The sequence below is a fragment of the Drosophila guanche genome, unplaced genomic scaffold (genome assembly GCF_900245975.1).
Source record: "Drosophila guanche unplaced genomic scaffold, DGUA_6, whole genome shotgun sequence".
Lineage (NCBI taxonomy): Eukaryota > Metazoa > Arthropoda > Insecta > Diptera > Drosophilidae > Drosophila > Drosophila guanche.
This window is the reverse complement of record NW_022995750.1, coordinates 200,743-221,971: the sequence shown is the minus strand read 5'-3', so window position 1 is coordinate 221,971 and position 21,229 is coordinate 200,743. Positions and strand designations below refer to the sequence as shown.

Here is a 21,229-nt window from a genome sequence, read left to right as displayed (position 1 = left end):
GATAATGGGTTAAAAAAGAATTCTCAAGAAATAACTAAAAACAACAAAAAGACCTTATGGCAGTTGGTCTACGCTCAAGCCAGGGTGTTCTTCCATGCCACACAGTCTCATTTTATTCATTTTTAAATGGATCTTACAACTAAGAGTACTACTAAAAACAAAAGGAAATGCTTAACAACGATATAAAATGGGATAACAAGGGTGGGGGGGCAGTGCGGAACTTTGGGTTTTTTGATTCATTTGCTTTCGATATTCTTGAGCGGCACCATCTGCTCAGGATCGTCCGGATAAATACTATTCTGACGCTTCTTGCGACCAGCACACTGGCTAAACCACGTGTCGCCTTTGCCAAAGTTCTCGCCATCCTCGATGGACTCGGGCATCGGTTGGTTCATCGTCTCTGGAAGGAACATTACCCAGAAGCCAGAGGCCAGCGCCACCACACCAAACAGTACAGCGGGAATCTTTGGATCAAACGAGTCCAGGAGGGTAATGAGAGGCGTGAGAGCGCCCGACAGACGGGCACACATGGAGCCCAAGCCCATGGCAGAGTTACGTACGACAGTGGGAAAGAGTTCCGCCGAGTAGTTGTAGATAACGGCAAAGGAGCCGGCGATGAGTAGCTTGCCAGCCATCACCACAGCCGTGGAGGTGGTGCTGCCCTGAGCAATAAATGCAGCAATGATGCAACAGAGTCCTCCACTCAGCATCAGCGTGGAGGTAATGGAGCGACGTCCCAGGCGGTCCAACACGAACACGATTGTTATGTAGCTGGGGAACTCGACGAGACCCATGATGAACAGAATCAGGTAGGGATTGCCGTACAGCTTGCCGGCACTCAGCGACAGTCCATAGTACACGATGGAGTTGGCGAACCAGCAGAGGCACACGTTGAGCGTCTTCATGCGCAGGTTGGGTGTCCGGAAGAGATCGCTCAGTCCGGCACTGGCCTTCTCCTCCACCGCCGCCTGCTGCTTGGCCTTCTGCACAAAGTAGTCCTTGTCCACGGCTATCCCGGAGCCATTGATGCGCAATCCCTTGGCCACAATGTCCACGGCCTCGGCAGCACGTCCCTGCATCCAGAGCCAGCGCGGAGACTCATCGAGGAGCCACCAGTGGCCAAGGAAGAGGCAGCCATGGAGGCCATAGATCACCTGCAGCAACTGACGATCGTGGATGAGTGCACCCCATCCAGCGACCAGCATGATGCCGCCAGCAAAGACAGCCTGAAAGAGATCACAGAAGATTACAAGGGATCTTGAAGTGGAGATCTTTGAATCCCTGCACTCACCTGGAAGGTGATGCCACAGACAGTACGTTTTGTGGGTCCGACCAGCTCCATTGTCAACACAAATCCGCAGATGTAGGCTCCAGCAGAACCCACAATGCCCAGCAAATAGCGAGCCACCATGAAGGAAAAGTACTCGGGAATGAAGGCAACGCCCACGCCGATGATCAGCTGGAAGAGCGCCGACCAGCAGAAGACCGTCTTGCGACCAATCTTATCCGCCAATCCGCCGAGGGTGACGGCGCCCGTGAATACGCCCAGCATGAACACCGTCTGCACAATGGCACCCATCCATCGGCGATCGCACACAAAGTTCCAGTCAATGGTGCGCGATGTCTTGTAGTACGTCGTATCGTATACGTAGTCTACACAGGCAATGGTGGTCTCGTTGCCGCCCACAGAACTGGGATCGTACATCAGGCAGGACTCCAGCTCACCATTGGCCTTCGTGGGAATGGCATGCTCCAAGGCGCTCACGTTCCATGGCCCCAGAGCCAAGGAGCTGTTGTCGAGGCCGTCGATAAAGCAGCGATGCTCCGGCACGGCGGATACCGTAACCAGGGAGAGCATATGCATGCCTGCGGTCAAAGCGGAGAGAACTTGCAGGAAGAACTGCAGGAATTGGTATTTACCAAATTCCCCTAAAGGAAAAACGAGATTTTGGATTAAAATCAAAAGTTTAATTTGAATAAATTAAAGCTTTTACACGTATAAATGTTGAAGATTGGTATATACGGGGTATTTAGTAGTTGCAAGCCACAAGCGAATAAAGAGAGGGAGCAACTACGCAGTCCCGTTTGTTATTCCTTGTGCTTCGTTTTTGCTGAGAACCAGCTACCGGAGGCAAAGTGCCTGCAGAGTGATGGAGAGAGCAACTGAAAGAGAGTGCGTATTGAGCATAAGACGAGATCAAGGGATAAGACAATTGCGACGCACTGCAGTAGAAGCAACAGCTTTGTCCATTTTAGACACACACTCAGTGCAGTATGTGCACATATGGCGCCTCTCTACTATGGTGTCACTGGCTCGGAATTGTCGTCACTCAAAAGACTTGTTTGCAATTAAATCAAGTGGAATTTATTCAATTCGATTTCAATTGAAAGGCATACAAATGTGCCCATCAAAGACGTATCGTATTTGCCAGCAGTTTGCTTTGGCTTCGGACTTCTACTCGTACTCTCTTTATTTTGCAGGGTTCTGCGTCTCTCTGGAGAATGCATTGAATCGATTATGACTTTTGCTGTCCACAGCGATCGATGTTGAACGAGGGCAGGGACTGTGTACATTTCTGCTGACTTCTACATAGAATGGAGAGTGGAGAATGGAGAGCATTGTAGCCTAGATATCTGACACATGAGCGCGCGCGGGGTCCAATGTTCAATCAGGCATTTCAATTGATTTGTCGGTTACATTTATTGATCGTTTAAGCGATCAACTTTCGCCATGCCATCGCAAGAGAGAGTCCTTCACTCATGAGTACCCCAACACCATTCCGCGCTGTCTGAGCATTTCACTGATTACGTCGAGTGTAAAATTATGTCATAGACACGGAGCAGAGCTTAATTAATCTCAATTTGAAAATTTTGCCACAATTTTTAATTAAATTCAATTACAAAACCCACCCCAATATACATACATAATCAGCGTATAATTGTCAACGATCGATAAGGGAACAAAAAACACGCGACCCTCTGCCATAAATTCTCATTGGAAAATCATAGCGGGAATTATCAGATAGAGAGAGAGAGTAGAATGCGACCACCAACAACCACATCATATATCAAATTTCAGCACTGTTGTGGTGGGATTTATTGCAGCCGCCCCAACTCATTGACACAGTTTGTTGCCAAGTGCGGGGAGGGTCCTTGAGAAGAGCACCCGACCACAATGATGTGTTCCTACGAGTGGTACTCAAATAAAACTCTAGGGTTATATATTATTCATTAAAGCGATGAATAAACATGGTAGCTGGATAGATCACAGGGAAAGCCTCCGCTGGCTTAGCTCTTATAATAGATTAGAGAGCACATTTTGTGGGAAAAATGATGCATGGAAACAAGATAAGGCCATGGCGATAACGCAGTGATAAGAAATTAGCAAATCAAACACTTGAAATATTCCAAAAACAGCACTTCAATGCCTAAAAGTTCCTATAATGATCGTTATAAAAACCCATGGGCGGAAATTCACATTTTCGTGCTAGTGTTGAGGTAGATCATGGCATTCTTTATAGGCTTCCTCTTCTATGGGTTTTACCTTGTCGACTTTTCAAACGATTTTCACTCGCTTTGAAGGTCTCTTACGGGGGGCGGCAAGTGCTTTCGAAGTCAGGTGTAAAAATGCTGCTAACATTGGCAACTGCTAACCGAATTGAGCTCCAAGCACGCCTCCAAATCCAAATACAAAGTAATTAGAGCTCCACCAGACCCCAAAGTGGAGGCCTTCAACAAAATAAATACACGTAAAAGAGCGGAGTGATGTGGTATGTGTGAGGTTTGCGAGGTGTGGGCCTCATATGGGGAGCTCAGAGCGCAGACAAAAACCAGTTTGAATTTTTGTTTGCATTTTCTCAAATACAAATGGATGTGGTCCATAAATAATGCTAAAAGTCGCTAAAGTTGCTAATGTGTTCATTACTCTCTCTTCTCTCTTCCCTTTCACTCTTTTTCTTTCGCCTGGAAATGATAAAACACCAGCTGAAATCAGTGGAGACATCAGATAAGTCTCCTCTATAAAGAAGAGCCATATACAGTCGCAAATTGATTATGAATTTATAGTGAATGTAAGCGAGAACTAACACTAAGTACATTTAGGGTAGAAAAAAGTAAAAGTCTAGAACACATTCTGCTGAGCTTTCAGTTTTGCTTTCGTCATAATCAATTTGAAAATTCTACATAGAATTATTGTTAACTATTTTGCATAAAGTAATGAAGCAGAAGGTGCCACTCGTTGCACAATTTATAAGTACAACCACAAAGCAGATATAATTCCCCGAGATATCTTTATGACACAGATCTTGTGACAAAAGTCCTCCTCCCCCTGTGCTGTGCAGTGTGTGTGTGGGCTCGGTTTTTAGCGTCAGTCTGCTAAAGCTAAAGATACAGAGATACATTTGGCCAGAAGATTCAACAAGTGTCACTGTATCCGTTCCCGTTCTGTATCCCCCCACGCGCAAACGCGTATCGTCTTGGTTTCGGCGTCTGAGACTTCTACCAAGCTGTCTGTCATGGATGTCTACAACCTTGGGGGATTTATTATTAATTGGAAAAAAGTGCAAAAACCAAAAACAAAAACTATACACAATAGTGGCAATTAAAACCGTATTAGAGGCGGCTTCCTTTGAGCACTTGATGGACAGTCCCAGGCACTAGTACCAGCCAGCCGTATAGATTAGACAGAGATTGCCGCGAAAATAATTAGGAAATTTGAATGCAGAGCAAACGCAAAGGTCAGATAAACCTGATATAAAAGTATTAATCCACCCGCTTTTGGATAAGCTCAGAGGCAACTGCTGCTGGACAAGTTTTCGCGGCGCATTCCAACGATTGATAAGGAAAAAAACCGATGCCTTATCATCACTGCCTCGCGCTGACCTGACTGGCCCGCTCCGCACACCACACACAACACACCACACTTTGTGGCGGAGGCGGCACTTACCCAGTTTCCCCATGAGATCCTCCAGCACATAGTCCACAGCCATAGTTGGAAGGTTTCTAAGATCCTTAACAGTTTCTGGTCAAATGGTGAATACAGATTTTCGATTTATGTCTCGTCGATTTTTAGCCAGCTGGCATCTTCCGGAGAACCACCTCGCGATAGTTCTGCTGGAACGTAGAACGTGCTCCGACGTGCAGCTCTCGAAATGTACAGCTCTTGCTTGCACTCTAGACTCTTTCGACCGCCGGCCGCATTTGAACTGGCAAAAAGCTAACTGCGAACTGCGCCGCTGAGCTGAGCAGAGCTGGGCGAGCAAAGCGAACCCAATGGAGCTCTGCCTCAAATAACACTCATACCAGCGCAGAAAACCCTCACGCAAGCACAGAGGCAGCCAGCGATAAGGTCGTCCCACATACTCACTCCACTCCAAAGTGGATCCCACTGATGTGTCCGAGTGTGTGTGTGGAGCTCTAGAGCTTTGCCCCTCTGCATGTGGATCGTGAGTTTCGCTTTGTGGCTCCAACACATGATCGCAGCCAGAGATCGCAAGATCTTTTGGTGAAACTGTTGGAGGAAAACGCTTTAGTTTGTGGATCTGGGAATGTAGCTATGGGATATGGGAGCTTTGGTACTCATAACAATACATTTTGACACCTTCAAGAGAAGAGGTTTCGGCTTGAGATCACCAACTGAAACATTCTCCACCGAGAAATGAGAACATCTTTGAGGCTTCACGGGCATAGGCCCAATACAGATAAGAGTTTAGTTTAAAATTTAAGAAAATAACTCCAAGGAAATGAATGGGAAATATTCCATTCCCAGCAAGCCTTGGGTTAAACCCAATGGTTTTACTAGAATATAAAATCCGCACACGTCCAAAACTTCCCAAATTCGTAGTAAAATTAATAAATTAATTATGGCTGAACCGAATATGTCTGTTCCCACGTCTTTCCTATATTTGGATTGGATGTCCGAAATATTAATGCAGGACACCAAGGAAATGGCAACGGAGTTCACTAGAAAAGCAGAGTATTTAAAAGAACAAGAGGCCAAAGTCCTGGAAAATGCCAAGCAGGTAAGTGCTAGAGCACCATAAGATTATATTATTGATGCCCTGAATTGCCATCAGCTCATTCAAATCGATCAATTTGTGGACGATATGAAGGCCTGTACACTGAAGCTCGAAATGGATCTGAATGAGAACGAACAGTCGCTGGCAGAGGCGGAGAAGGAAGCCACCAAATTGGAGCGATCTTGTTCGACGCTCTCCAACATTTGCCGCACAGAGCCCCTGACGCCTCACACCTACTTGGATCTCTTGAAGCTTATCGAGTCCACGAAGAAAATGAGCGAAAAGTGCAACAGCCTCACCGAGGATTTCGAAGAATTTGGCAAAGAGGCAGCCGAACGCCTGGCTCCTGCAAATATGGTAGGCTACAGGACACAGAATGTCTTGTAATAGTTTAGCAATACTTAAGGTTCTCTATCCATAGATTGGTAAACTCATAGACACTCACAACAATGTCTTGACCAGCTTTGAGAAGCAGATCGAAGACTTGGCAGGCAAGGTATCGCTTATTGCCAACGAATACGAGGATATCACTGAAATTCTGAGCATCAGCAGCCTGTCCACCACGTGCACCTGCGAAATGGCCAAGGAGGTGCTAGCCAAGGATTTCTGTAATGATTATATTCTGAGAAACAACCGATAACATGATAATGGATGATTCACTTATTGGATACTATTCACACAATGTAAATGCAAACGTTTAAAACTGAAAGTTCAACTTTTTGTGCTTAAAATTAGCGTGTCTTAGGCTTGTCTAGAGTCTAGTTGTTGGCATCGCGGAAGAAGAGCACGTCGTCGGCTATGATGCTGGTGCTGGTCTTCTGGTTGCCCTGCTGATCGGTAATCTCGCCATAGGTGATCTTGCCCTGAACCATGGTGCGCTGTCCCTTCTTCAGGTACTCCAGCACAGTGTCGCGCAAATTGGGTTTAAAGACGACCACGCGATGCCAGTCCGTGCGCTGGGCCCAGTCCCCGTTCTCATATCTGTCGAGGAGATTAAAGCCAAGCCGATTATAGATCCATTAATATTCAATTATAAAAAGGGAACACATGCCGAGACATTTACTCGACTGTACTCACTTGTAGTTTGTGTGTGTGGCGACGGAGAATGTGACCACTGGATGCTCCTGGGATCCGCGCAGCTGCGGATCTGCGCCCACACGACCCAAAATGGTCACCGTATTGACAGCTGCCGTGGTTTAAAAAACAATTAGTTGTATTTCATCACCTCTACTATCAGTTTACTACGCACTTTTTTCAATTTTGGCGGGTGCCGCCGATGTCGTGGTTGAGGCACCGCGTGCCGGCAAGTTATGCCGCACTAGACCGCCCAGCACCGGACGCAGCTGCAAGACACAAAAGTTTCACTCATTTATAGCTGTGTTAGCAGTGGGACAGTTGTCATTATCCTACCGCATGTCTAACTTGTTGCATCATTTAATTTTTTCGAAATTTAAGGCAAAAGCGTGGAAAAAGCAACAATTTGGAGTTAGTGTGACCGTGGATTTATCGGTCAGATATACCGCACTCCCCACAAAACTATACCAAAACATACCATCTTACTTTTAAAATATACCGTAAATATATACAATCATACAATCCCAATCAGTCGAATAGACTCACAAATTTTCAAAATTAAAAAAAATTTCTCAAAATCCAGCAACATAATGGATAATGGGAAAAATATATATTTTTCCATGAATCAAGGTTCTTTTCCTTATTTAAAAAGAAAACAATTAGGCTTCTTTTTGCTGGAATTTGAGAAACTGTTTTCTATTTGAAATCGTGTCTATTTGACTGATTGGGAGTGCATATAAATGTTACGAACCTGTATTGGTGTTGGGGCAAGGCCGGCTAGCCAGTCCTTTCAGGGCTGGGTTCTTCCCAGGCCCCCAGGTCGCACAACAAACCAACTGTTCGGACATCTCGAACCAACAAACGATTATTCAAACAGAAACCAACGGACTTTACTCTACACTTCACGGACAATCATCTCTCCGACGCAGAACAACAACAACTCTCCTTTTCAAGTGCAGCGGCCGATCTCCATTTCGCCGCTGTGGTCCCCTGGGGGTGTGGACCCTTGAGGGTGTGGGTGAGCTGGCTCGTGGATCCCGCAATATTCACCTCTCTTAAATTCTCCCCTCTCGCTCTCTCACCGGCACCGTTGATCGCCTTGCCCCTTCGCCTATCGACCTGCCAACCTCAACAAAAAATACTAACAAATCCAGTATTTTGCCTACCGCTGTCCTTCGAATGCAACACCTAGCGAATATTCAGGCGTGCCTGGACGGAAGAATTATTCGCAAACACTCGAAGGATATTGAAACCTAACGCTTACCCTAAGGTCTTGCAGCACCCAACGTAGGCTCACACCCACTCGGTTTGTACTTCTCTTCCCTTCTCCTTCTAAAGCTTTCCCACTACAATTTCAGGTCTTTGGCGTGAAAAATCCCCACCGGCATTATTTCCAACCGGACGTACGATTCGGCACTTCAGGAACTTCCGGGCGAACTTGGCGTTGTAGCTCTTCCCAAAGTCGCTGAGGGTGAAGTTGCGCCTGTATACTTCTTGCCCAGGTTTGGCGAAAAATATTCGGGCCCGTTTGTTGTAGCTCTGGCTGCTGCGCTCGTACGCTTGGTGAAGGTTGGCCGTGATACGTTCCCAGATGATGTGGCATTTATCCGCGGGGTCCAATGCGTGCACCTCATGCTCCGTCAGCGACTGCAGCTTCCTCGCCAACTTATAGCAGTTCCCATTAAGGAACATTTGCTGTCCAAAAACTGCAAAAAACGGCGTCACGCCTGTGGCTTCGTGCACTGAGTCACGGATCGACACTTCAATCTCCGGTAGGTACATATCCCAGTCTCGATGATCCCTTTCTAAATACGTCCTGATTGCAGCTAATATTGTCCGGTTCACCCTCTCGGCGGCATTGCTCTGTGGTGAGTAGACTGCTGTGCGCAGATGTCGGGCGCCGAAAGTGCTCATCATGTCCTGGAAGATCTTCGACAGGAACTGCTTTCCGTTGTCGGAGTGGATCACCTCGGGCACCCCAAACTTGTAGAACACTTCCTGTACTAGGAATTGAACTACGTTCGCCGCTGTCGCCTCTCTCATCGCTTTTAGAAAGGTGAATTTAGAGAAGTGGTCTACGACGACAAAAATCCAAGCTTGTCCCCTTTTCGACCGAGGATACTTCCCCAGGAAATCGATGTATAATTTCTGGAATGGCCTCTCCGTTACGACTTCCTGACCGATCCCTACCTGGCTTCGATAAATGGGTGCTTTGGACTCCTTACAAGCATCGCAATTCCGGACATACTCCCGCACTTGTGTCGTCATCGCTGGCCAGTAGAATTGCCTTCTTAGCCGATGCAAGGTCTTTTTAAGTCCACCGTGTCCAGCTGTGTGGTCTTCGTGGGCCTTGGAGATGAGAGTTTCCGTCAGTGACGCGGGAATCCATAATTTCCAAATGGACCCTTCCACTTGGTCGTCCATTTGCGTGAAAGCCATCCGCTTGAATATCACATCCCCTTCCACACGTAGGCCGGCAACATGTCTTGATTCTTGCCGATTTCTCCTTTCAGCTCCTGATATTCTGAAGACTCAAACTCTGTCGTCTGGAATCCGAGGATCTCCGTTGGATCTATCACCACTTCGTCGATGCAGCGTGAGAGTGTATCCGCCACGACGTTATCGACTCCTTTCCGGTGTTCGATCCCAAAGTCAAACCTCTGCAGTCGCAATGACCACCTCGCAAGACGTCCGTTTAGATCCTTCAATGACATGAGCCATTTCAGGCTGGCGTGATCCGTAATAACCGTGAAGGGCATCAATTCAACGTACGGTCTGAATTTCTCAATGGCCAACACCGCAGCTAAACACTCTTTTTCCGTTACAGAATAATTTAGCTGATGCTTGTTTAACTTGGCGGAGAAGAATGCCACCGGACGCTCGGCTCCTTCGACGTCCAACTGAAACAACACCGCTCCCACTCCGTAATTCGATGCGTCGCACTGTACATAGAAAGGCTTCTTGAAATCAGCATGACTTAATACCGGAGCCGAGGTGAGTGCCTTCTTCAGGGATCCTATCGCCGTCTCGGCCTCCGTGGACAGGGAAAACTTTCCACGCGGATGCTTCTTCAGTGCGTCTGTTAGCGGCATAGCAATGGAAGCGTAATCCTTGATGAAGCGCCAATACCATCCTGCGGTTCCTAGGAAGCTTCTTAGTTCCTTCACTGAACTCGGATTGGGAATCCTTTGAATGGCCAAAACTCTTTCAGGATCCATCTGCAACGTGCCACCTCCGATGATAAATCCCAGGTATTTCAGTGACCTAAAGCAAAATTTTGATTTTTTTAAGCCTATTGTTAAATTTGCTTTTCGCAAGCAGTGGGCCACCAACCGAAGGTACCGGAGATGCGTCTGGAAATCGGGGGCTATCACAAAGAGATCATCCAGATAGACGAAAACGTTTGATCTCAACTGCGTCGGGATCACTTTGTTCATCACCCGGCATAGCCTTTGTGCAGCATTACACAGACCGAAGGGCATCATCACAAATTGTTACAGCGGACGACCTGGAACGGTGAAAGCGGTACATTTCCTGCTTTCTGGATCCAACTTGATCTGCCAGAACGCGAATTTAAGGTCCACACTTGAAATGTAATGCGTCTGGTCGATCCTGGACAGTATTCCCTCGATGCTAGGAAGAGGGTAAGCGTCTTTGACGGTGAGTTGGTTCAGTTTTCGGGCGTCTAAACAAAATCTGCTTTTGTTAGGTTTCCGCACTACCGTCGTCCTATTGCTCCACGGACTATCGCTAACCTCTATCACTCCTAGTTCCAGCATCTTGTCCACTTCGGTCCAGACCACTTCCTGCATCGCTGGGGATTGAGGGTAGTGTCGATCCTTAAACGGCTCCGCGCCCTCTACCAACTGGATCCGATGCTCCTCTACAGTCGTTGACCCTAATCCGGCATCTTCGTAAGTCAGGAACTCCCCCTTTACCTTCTCCAGTTCTTCAGATTCCTTCTCTTCCAGGTCCCACGCGTCCACATGTACGTTCTCCTGGTGGTCTTCGACATATTGGCTGATCTGTGACATCTGGACTTCGGATATTTTGGCATCGCTTGTCGAACTTGGATACGGACCGAGGACTGTGGGAGCCAACGCGAACGACCTCAAAAAATCGACCCCCAAGTACATGACTTGCTCCAGGTATGGACAGATGTAAAAGAGAATGTCCTTGCTGATTCCTTTGTACTCCACAGGGATTCTAGCCTTGCCGATTATGGTCCTGTCCTCTCCTGCGGCGGTTTTGACGATCGAGACATAGTTGTCCATCTCCACCCCGAGGTCGTCTAGGAGCTCACGACTGCCCTTTCCGAGGACACTTACAGATGCCCCAGTATCCAGGAGTCCGGAAATCTTCCGTCCTAGGATTTGCACCTCGGCAAAAACCCTTGGGTCACGTCCTGCTCCACGCCTGACTGCTTCCGCCACCTCCTTGCGAGTCTGTCTCCTTTGCCGGAAGTGTGCACGGGCCCTCTGGAGTCTACAGCTGACACCTCGCATTCCATTCAGCTGATGTCCGTCAAAGATCCGATTTCGGGCTTGTTTATACCTCCTCATCCTCTCTTCGACCGGTAAGAATTTTAAACTATGTTTTTCTATACTACTTGGGTTAATATGCTTAATTTTTACAACCTCCAATAGCGCATCCTTCACTTCCTCGCGGGCTTCCGTCCCGAGCTCTGATATACCGCCTTCATCATGCCCGTTTTTGAGTTTCCCGAGCAGTTGGGACACTTCGGCGTGTACGTTTCGGGCTTTCCGCAGAGGTAGCAGAATACAGCAGCCCAGCCTCGGCTTCGCTGTCAGGTGGGTTTCCTCAACCATCACCTCTTCCTCTCCTTCCAACAGCTCCTCCGGCTCTGGCTCGATCTCCTCCACTCGCTTACCGGATTGTTGGAACTTCAGCGTCGGGCGAAAAGCTGACCTTCGCTCGCGTCTGCGGAAAAGGTACTCCACCTCTACACACTCTTCCCTCAGCTGCTCCAGGTTACGGACTCGGATCGCGTACACATAACGAGCGATCTCCTCCTCGAGTCCCTTCTTGACGACTCTGACCATCTCAGACTCTGCTATTGGGGTGATCAGTCTTGCAGCCAGCCTCCGCATCGCTCGAAAGTAATCTTCCACCGATTCTCCAGGTTCTTGCCGTCGCTCATTCAACGCACGCAGCCGCTCGTATTGCCCACCTACTGCGCGGAATCGGGATACCAACTCGTCCTTGATGTCCTCCCAGACTTCTGGAGGCCTCTCTCTTACAAACTGCCAGTCCCACTCGGCAGCACGTCCTCTCACCAGATGGTGAAAATTATCAAGGACTTCGTCCCACGAGCGCCGACTCTGCCTCTGGAGAAATTCGACCCGAAAGACAAAATCCTCCACCGTCAGTTTGGCCGGGTCTGGGTCGCCGTCCCATTTGTCGATGCGTCCCCATCTCGGCTCTCTCCACTCGTCTCGCCTCTCGTAGGGCGTCGTGTATCGCCGAGTTCCGCCGTCTCCTGCTGGTTCACGTTCAGGTACCATCGGTCTCGTTTCCAGGTCGCCATCTTCCACCCTGCGGGACCAATATTGGCTCAGTCTCTCCGGCTTCCTCGGAGGCGCTTGTGGAATATGCTCCTGTTGTTCCACTTAACCTTTGGGTCTGGTGCCGGTACTCTGTCTTCGCCATTCTGGAGCCTTCGCACCGCCTTCTCTGCCATTCGGACCATCCTCCCAGCCCAGATCCTGGATCAGCTCTCCCTTCTGGCGCAGGGGTGTCATTGCCTCCGTTATGGCACCCATCAGCTCCATAAATCCTCGACGGATCTCCTCTTGCAGCGTCCTGCCGATGGTTTCCGCCATAGCTCCTCTCTGCGTCTCTAGCGCTTGTGCTATGGCGACGTTTATGCCCGAAAGAATTTCCGACGGCAATTCTTTTGGGTCCTTCGGCTGGTTCCAACTGTCGTTCTATCCTCCTTCTGCGCCCTGTTCCTGCAGGTTTCCTGGCGGAGGAGTCCTGCGAGTCATTTTCCCCTTTGACCGTAAATTGTAGCTGCTCATAAACTTTTCTAACCACCTACTTTTCTCTCTTCCACAGAAACTCAAAACCCAACACGGAACTTCAAAATACTGCAAGATCAACACTAAGAGGGGAAAGTAACCACAACTGCTACTGGAGCCATCTGCACTTGGTTCCCTACTTATTTGCTTGTCCAACGTCTTCAACTTCTTCGCGAGCGCTGTTGACCTCTCATCTTCTACAGAAGATTAAGAGTCAAGGACGCTCACTCTGCTACCTAGCTGCTTCTGTCCCACTACTCTACTGAAGGATAGCTTCGGGATCCAGTAGCTGCTCCAGGTGCATCGCGTGGCCGACTTAATGTCCCCACGGGCCACTTCGAGCAAAACAAATCTCTACGAGATACTACTTTCCCGGTGTCCTCCAGCGGTAAGTAGGGGAAGCAGCACAAAAAAAAACTACACGAACTTAACTAACTTCGGGTATTTTTTTCCTTTATAGGCTCTCTTTTGTCCACCAGGCTTGAGAACTCTCCTCAGCCAGTGCCAACCTCACCCCTTTGAGAGCTCCGGCTTCCCTCTGTCAGATAAGTTTAAACACAAACTACAAAAAAGAACAATTTACTTTGTGGATTCCTACATTTACAGATCCCTCAGTGCCGTGCATCTGCGAGCCAGCCTTCACAGCTCCTCACAGGCCACCGCAACACAGACGGACCCTGACTGCAGACTACCACTCGAGATCGTTCCTCTCGGCTGGACATTTATAATCTCCTAACCCTTTATGATTCGCAGCCGTACTCTCCCACTTTCGTGTTCGAGAACGGACTGCGACTCCTAAATTTGTCTTAGATTGGGCCCCATTATTGTTACGAACCTGTATTGGTGTTGGGGCAAGGCCGGCTAGCCAGTCCTTTCAGGGCTGGGTTGTTCCCAGGCCCCCAGGTCGCACAACAAACCAACTGTTCGGACATCTCGAACCAACAAACGATTATTCAAACACAAACCAACGGACTTTACTCTACACTTCACGGACAATCATCTCTCCGACGCACAACAACAACAACTCTCCTTTTCAAGTGCAGCGGCCGATCTCCATTTCGCCGCTGTGGTCCCCTTTCCCCCCCCCCCCCCCCCCCCCCCCCCCCCCCCCCCACCATACTAAACAAACTAGCACTTCATATCAACGTTATAATTTGTAACTCAAAAACTTAACACATACCTAAACATAAATCCCTACACTAAATATTGGTGGCGCGTCCGCCTACTCCCGCCTTGCAACTCAACTTAATGGGAGGGAATTAAATGGGTTACAGAAAATAAATATAAATAATGAACAATTAACCGAAAATTTGTATAATTAAAATTAAAGTAGTGAATTTAAACGAATTAAAAGCAAGCACGTGGGGAACATAACCTCTACGCCAGGTAAGTATTGGAGCAAAGCTGTAACAAGTTACATATTTCGACGTGGCGATTTCCCCCTTGTAAAGGCGGGTGGCCAAATAATTCCCCCCTACCCAAGGGTAGAGCGGTAACTTAAAACCTACAAAAAAAAAAAAAAATAAAATAAAATAAATAATGAAATAAATATAAATACAAATACTACATTTAAATGTTTACATTAATATGGGTGATAAATATATGTGGGACAGTTAATAAATTAAATATTAAATATTAATATATGTAGGTGTTAATGTCTTCAGGTGGCGTATTTCTTTTATTTTATTTATTGTTGTAGGCGGCGCGGTTGAGGCGGGTCGCACCCGGGCTGGGGCGTGACCAATATTCCGCGGGCCGGGGAATGGGAATTTGGCCCATATACGGGAGGCCGGCCGGTTCAATTAATCCTTTTCGTTTAGATGCAAAAAAATAAGTCCTCTGATTGTCCAGCCGGTCCGTTTGGTTTTTCCCGATTCGTTTCCGATTTTTTTTCTGTTTTTCCACGGTTGACGGTGAACCAAGTTCAAGGGCATGGCATGGCATTCTTGAGGGTGTGGGTGAGCTGGCTCGTGGATCCCGCAATATTCACCTCTCTTAAATTCTCCCCTCTCGCTCTCTCACCGGCACCGTTGATCGCCTTGCCCCTTCGCCTATCGACCTGCCAACCTCAAAAAAAAAATACTAAAAAATCCAGTATTTTGCCGATCGCTCTCCTTCGAATGCAACATAAATATACATAATAAATATATATATTTTATATATATATATATATATAATACATACAATATAATAAAACAAAAAATATTGACATACTATGGATATAAGTAATTTCCCTTGATTTTAATGTTATATTTGATATTACAGTCGCTGATCAAGAATATATACTTTGTGGTGTCGGAAACGATTCCTTCTGTGTGTTACATTTTTAGGGACCCTATTTACTCCTCGAGTACCGGGTATAAAAATATATTTTTTTGAAAATACATATGTATAAATGTTGAAAATGTTGAGTTCGAGGTTGGAAGACCCAAAATCTTGATCCATTACTGATTTGATCCAGTATGCCCATGCCATGATGCTTGTGGAGAGACAGCGATCCTGGAACGGGGAGGCAAAGGTCCGCCTCCTGCCGGATACCACAAACATTTTCTTTTATTAATTTTCTTCGTTTTCCTTATTTTCTTCATCAAATTACACCACCGAATAAGATGGATCGCGCATTGTTCCCACCATGAGCCCACACTTCGATTCGAATTGTGAACATCCTCTCAATTTCAATTTTAAGTTTAAAGATTGAAGTTTCGAAAAACGTAATAGGCCTAGAAAAGGCAGTTTAAGTAGAACATTTGACACCGTTTCATCGCCACCGGCATGGGCGGGGGTAGAGGAGTTGCCTGTCATGTGTCCGGTCCTGGGTTCGATTCCCAGTGTAGGCTGGGAACACTTCAACAAAAAGTTTCTACGTCTGCTTTGCTTCTGTCTTCACTGGAACTAACAACACTTACAAAGCCAACAAGTGACACTACAAATACACATCACAAGAAATGAAATCAAAATTTAAAGTAAAATGTAAATAATTGGGAACAAGTACAAATCAAAATTGTAAAGTTAAATAAATTTTGTTTTTTTTTCTTTTTCTAATAGATATGAATTTTGATCTTAAGAAGTGGTTTAACTCAATTTTTGAGTGATGGTGCAGGAGGGGGATGAAATGTCGCCGAGAGACTTTTCTTTCAGTTGCTGGATTAACATTGGCTTTGTTTTGTATTGTTCGGAAGCAATATTTAATTCGTTCGAGGCTTGGAAGCCTAAGAACACCACTACCATTGGGAAGTTTATTATTATTATTTGCAGACACAAATGTGACCAGACATCAATCGGATAAGTTGTAGCAAATGAATGCAACAGATAATTCCCAATGCTACGCTTGAACAACAACAGCGAGTAGGGACGTGTGAGACGCTTTTTACGCGTTACAACTTTTATACCCGGTACTCAGTAGAACTTCTGGATCTAAGTGGTTTATTTAAAATTTAACATTTCATCCATTTTTTTACATAAAGAAGAAAAAATCCATAAAAAATTACCTGTTGGAGGGTTGCGTGCCCAACTGCCAAATTAAAAAAATTCTAAACTATGTCGGTGTTTAACGGAAAAATACTAATTTTTTTTGGGTTTTTTAGAGTTGGTTTTACAAATTTAGTTAAACCGTCTCTCCATATATTTTGACGAGAAGGGACGTGTGAGACGCTTCTTACGCGTCACAACTTTGATACCCGGAAGTCAGTACAACATCTGAACCTTAGCGGTTATTTGTCAAATTTTACAGTTTTTCTTCATTTGTCATCTACATCAACAACACTACTCACACCAACACGCTCCTTTAGCTCGCCGCCCTTCCCTAGACCCACACACTGCAGACTCACGGCAGAGGCAGAGGCACCGTCCGCACACAAAAAAAAAACAAATATAAGCTGCGGGCAGGGGTGGGTTAAAAGTCGGAAGAGGTAGCGGCAGGGGGAGGGCAGAGGCAGGGGCCGAGTGAAGCAGAAGCAGAGTGTGAATGAGAGAATGTGAAAAGAACAACAAAAGCTGCGGGTGAGGGTGGGTTTAGCCACTGCAAATTAATTTCTCCATTGTGTCTATAATAATGATCCAATCGCATCCCAATTTGGTGATCTGATAGATATGGTCATTCCCTACGGAATGGCGTTCTTAGTTTTCTTTTATCTTCAAAACTGTAGATTTGGGAGGCTTTCGCCCTTTTGCGGGGGCGGAAGGGGGCGTGGCTCATTTTCGAAATAGACTGGTTTCAGTGTGAGCATATAGCAGTCTGGATGCATTTGGTGGCTCTAGCTCTTATAGTCTCTGAGAACTAGCCGACAAACAAGACGGACAGGCGGACAGACAGACATAGCTCTATCGACTCGTCTATTGATGCTGACCCAGAATATATATACACTTTATGGGGTCGGAAACGTTTCCTTCTGTGCGTTACATACAACCGTTATTCCCCACAAATACAATATACCCTATTTACTCTTCGAGCACCGGGTATAATAAGCAATACCTTAAACGACGACGCCTAATTAATGCACCTATTCATTTAATAAACATAGTGGACACATGCTTTATATATTTTACTTTTCCCGAGGCTTAAAAGTCAACATGTTGTAAAAAAACTTCACAAAAATAAAGATTTTTGCATTTTAAATCTTAATATTTCCCAAATGCCCAAAGGTAAGACCACAAAGTGTTTGGGTACACTTTATAGATGCATTGATTATCTTTAAAGATAGACTTAGTTTATAACAACCTGATGTAAGATTCTTGAGTTGTGTGAAAAAAGAAGCACTACCTCTTCAAATAGCGTTTAAAAAATACCAGATTTGAAAAATTAACAAAAAAAAGTTAATATCAAACCATATCTAATGGGGCTCATACAAATTTGGTCTGGATCGAAGCGTCAAAATCGTGTCGAGTATTATTATTTATTTATGGTATTTGTCTTCAGTATGTAAATGTATTTAAATCACTAGCAGAGCCACATTTGGATGAGATATTTTAACTGATAACATTGAAATATTTTTCAAAATTTGTGGCGCGTGCAACAAAAGAGAAAAAGAAATTCTATCCTATAAGTAAATATTATAATAAGCTCGGAGTGGTTTGAGGGGCAGTTCCTATATATTTGCAACATAATTTGGCATCATAATTAAACTCCGGCTTCTACATCGGAATTACTGCTTCTTTTGCTAAGGAACCCCGGATAATGAAGAAAAAATCATTATCGCCTAACTAATCACCGATTTCTTAGATTCTATTTCTTTTCTTTTATTTCTCTATACTTTTACCTAAAATCGATGGACTCATTTTCTACTCCAGGTGACCAACCTCCACGGACGCACTATACGGAATTAGACCACTTTTTCTGGACAGAACCCAGTTTTCAAAAGTTCTTGATATAACATATTTGTGTAACTGCGATGAAACCGAAAAGCATAGATTGTTGAACATTGAGCACGGTTTATGTTGCCAATGCACTATGGGTAAAAAGCCCGAATTTTAGGAATTTATGTAATTTGTTTTGTTTAAAATATTTCAATGCGACTTAACTTTTCTGATTCCTAAATATCCAGATAGAACAAAACTGGTTTTAGAAGATTTTTACCTAGTACCATATGTTTTTTGCGCGCTTTGAAAGTTGGCTGATTTTGAGATGCTTTGACTTGTGAAAAAGTGCGGGAAAAATTGAGCAATACAGCTGCAAGCTGTAGTTGTAGCTCGATTACAAAGTTTATATACAAGTAAAAATATGGAAATAACAGGTCGAGGTATTTAAATTAATTGTCAGTACATGTTTTTGTATAGTTTTGTGTAGTTAACTAACAATTGCACGTGTTTTCTATGGAATATTACTTTTGCACAGAAGTTCAAATTACTTGTTATTAACCAAATATTATAGAATCACGGGGTGTTAATGCTTCTTCCCCGTTTTTGCCCCTTTTCGAAAAATCGCAAATTTTACAGATGCTTATGAGTTTACTCATGCTGCGCTGCTGGAGGTCTGGACCAACAACAATCGTGAAGCGCACGCAATAAAATGTTGTTATTTAAAGAGTATTGACAAAAACTGACTAACTTAAGAAGAAACTATTACAACGAAAATTATTCAATTTATTGCTTAGTTAAACAAGTACTAATCGAAATTTTATTGTACGTTGGAGCGATTCCAATCAAAGTACTTTTAACCAAGCAATCATTCAATCAGTCAATCAAATATATTTTTTAAAGTTATAAAATGTTTTCTTCATAATCTTTTATCATAATTAATCTTTTCAATACCTTTTTTGTAATAAATACGACGTAAATGGGTTCCAGTTTGTATGGTGGCGAGAGGTAGGCGGGATCCAAATGACTACATTATTTTTCCGAAATTCTACTTTAGTCTAACGCACATTCAAGCGAATTTGTAGAGCTCTGCTCTTTTGGTTTGGTTAATGCCAGAAAAAACGGGATTTTTACCCATAGTGCAATGGTAAAAAACCGTAAGTGGGGATGGACTTTGAGGCGCTGAAAACTCCCACGTTGCGAGAGAGAAAATTCCCTACGGATAAGACAGAATATTCCCATCTACCAGAGGGAAAACATGCGTTTGGAGTTTCGAAACCCTGTAGTTTAGAAGTACAAATACCGATAATGTTAACATTTATCTTTAATATTTACCGAAACTGGTATACATGTTATATAACGGTAAACTTCAGCTTTCGTCGAGTAGCAAATCTTTATTTGGTAGCATAGTTGCGAGGTTTAGTCAGAATAGAAAGGTTAGAAAATTGGTCGTTAGGAGCGCTATTGAGGAAACGACTTCCGAGATTCCCCGTAATACTGGCGGCGCCAGTGTGATATTAAAGGGAGGCGCCGCCAGGTATTTTGACTATTTTTTGTACTTTAGAGAACACATTACCAAATTCGGTCCCTACAGATCTCTGATTTTGCCGTCCCTATAAACCACACACAACCAACCCCCGCTATCAGCCAGCCAGCTATCTGTATCTACATACATATAGTGCATTTTTTCCGTCGTTCGCGACGACTATATCTATAATTGTGTGTGTACTGCACACGCAGTATACAAACATACATGAGGTTGATTGTGTACGTATCTATATCTGCTGTTCGAGGCTCTGGCTCTGTTCGCTGTTGCGAGCGAACGAACGAGCGTCCCAAATGTCGGCGGTGTTTTTGTTGTTTTTTTGCGAGTGGTGGGTGCCAGGGACATTGGTGGAGCGGTGGAGAGGCCAAAGTGGATGTTGCCCATTGCCGTTGCCGATGGCCCCAACGACTGTGGGCCTGGGGGCTCTTCTCGAGGACGTTCGCTTCGCTTTTGTGTTGGTCGGTGCGTTTGCGTGCCAAAAACCGAACGATGGCAAAATTCATATACGGTTTATAGTGAAAACTATAAAAAGCAGGCTGGGGAGCCAGCATTCCATACGGCAACTTGAACGTGGGTTCGATGGTGGCATGGGGAAACTTGGAGCTTGCTACGAGACTGCGCAAAGGATTAAAGCTTATCGAATTGAGGATGGGAGGACATTAGATTGAGGAGTTTAAGTTCTAATTAGAACTAAAGTCAAACTCAAAGGGTTAATTACTTAACCCAATAGACCCCCAAAAAGTTGAATTCCCGCAATTTCAACGCGCAGCCCTAGCAAAAGGATATCGGAAACATTTCATCCCAGTTTTCGGTACTGATCTAAGGAATTTCTCCACGATTTCACTCCCGAAACCTGTACAGCTGTACAGTGATCTAACAAATTTCCCAAATATATACCAAGTTGGCGTTCCCCAGATCCATATCCAACCCATTTATGCCATCCTTGAGCGAATCCAGCATGTCAACCCCATTTCAAGCCAATCAACCCCGTTCGAGTGCTCGCCTCGAACTGCATCGCGAGCTGACTGCGCACAAAATTTAACCAGAAATTTAACAGAGCAGCAGAAACAGCGGACCGACCCCACAACCAAACGAATAGCTCGCATTAAAGTTTATTTTGGTTGGGGCAGAGGCAGTGGCAGAGGCAGAAAGCAACGCTACAGAAAGGAAAAAACACAATCGCACACAAGCCCACACACACACATCGAGAGACACACACGAACAGAGCGAAAAGAAGAAGAAAACGAACAGAGAAAAAA

The 21,229-nt window shown here is 45.3% G+C and overlaps 3 protein-coding genes across 3 annotated transcripts; 1 reads left to right on the top strand and 2 right to left on the bottom strand.

The window, feature by feature from the left end:
- Nucleotides 1-90: 90 nt before the first annotated feature.
- On the bottom strand, nucleotides 91-5,213 carry LOC117586229 (organic cation transporter protein). Its single transcript, XM_034276164.1, has 3 exons — nucleotides 4,946-5,213; nucleotides 1,292-1,929; nucleotides 91-1,226 (listed from the first exon to the last, which is right to left on the bottom strand). Exons 1-3 carry the CDS (start codon nucleotides 4,986-4,988, stop codon nucleotides 237-239), a joined length of 1,671 nt encoding a protein of 556 aa, XP_034132055.1. The 5' UTR covers nucleotides 4,989-5,213; the 3' UTR covers nucleotides 91-236.
- A 618-nt stretch (nucleotides 5,214-5,831) lies between these two features.
- On the top strand, nucleotides 5,832-6,726 carry LOC117586230 (WEB family protein At3g02930, chloroplastic). The gene is made up of 3 exons (XM_034276165.1): nucleotides 5,832-6,020; nucleotides 6,075-6,374; nucleotides 6,439-6,726. Exons 1-3 carry the CDS (start codon nucleotides 5,862-5,864, stop codon nucleotides 6,655-6,657), a joined length of 678 nt encoding a protein of 225 aa, XP_034132056.1. The 5' UTR covers nucleotides 5,832-5,861; the 3' UTR covers nucleotides 6,658-6,726.
- Nucleotides 6,610-7,531, bottom strand: LOC117586231 (single-stranded DNA-binding protein, mitochondrial). The gene is made up of 4 exons (XM_034276166.1): nucleotides 7,428-7,531; nucleotides 7,267-7,360; nucleotides 7,095-7,203; nucleotides 6,610-6,998 (listed from the first exon to the last, which is right to left on the bottom strand). The coding sequence occupies exons 1-4, from the start codon at nucleotides 7,449-7,451 to the stop codon at nucleotides 6,776-6,778; spliced, it is 450 nt and encodes a 149-aa protein (XP_034132057.1). The 5' UTR covers nucleotides 7,452-7,531; the 3' UTR covers nucleotides 6,610-6,775.
- Between the last annotated feature and the right edge of the window lie 13,698 nt (nucleotides 7,532-21,229).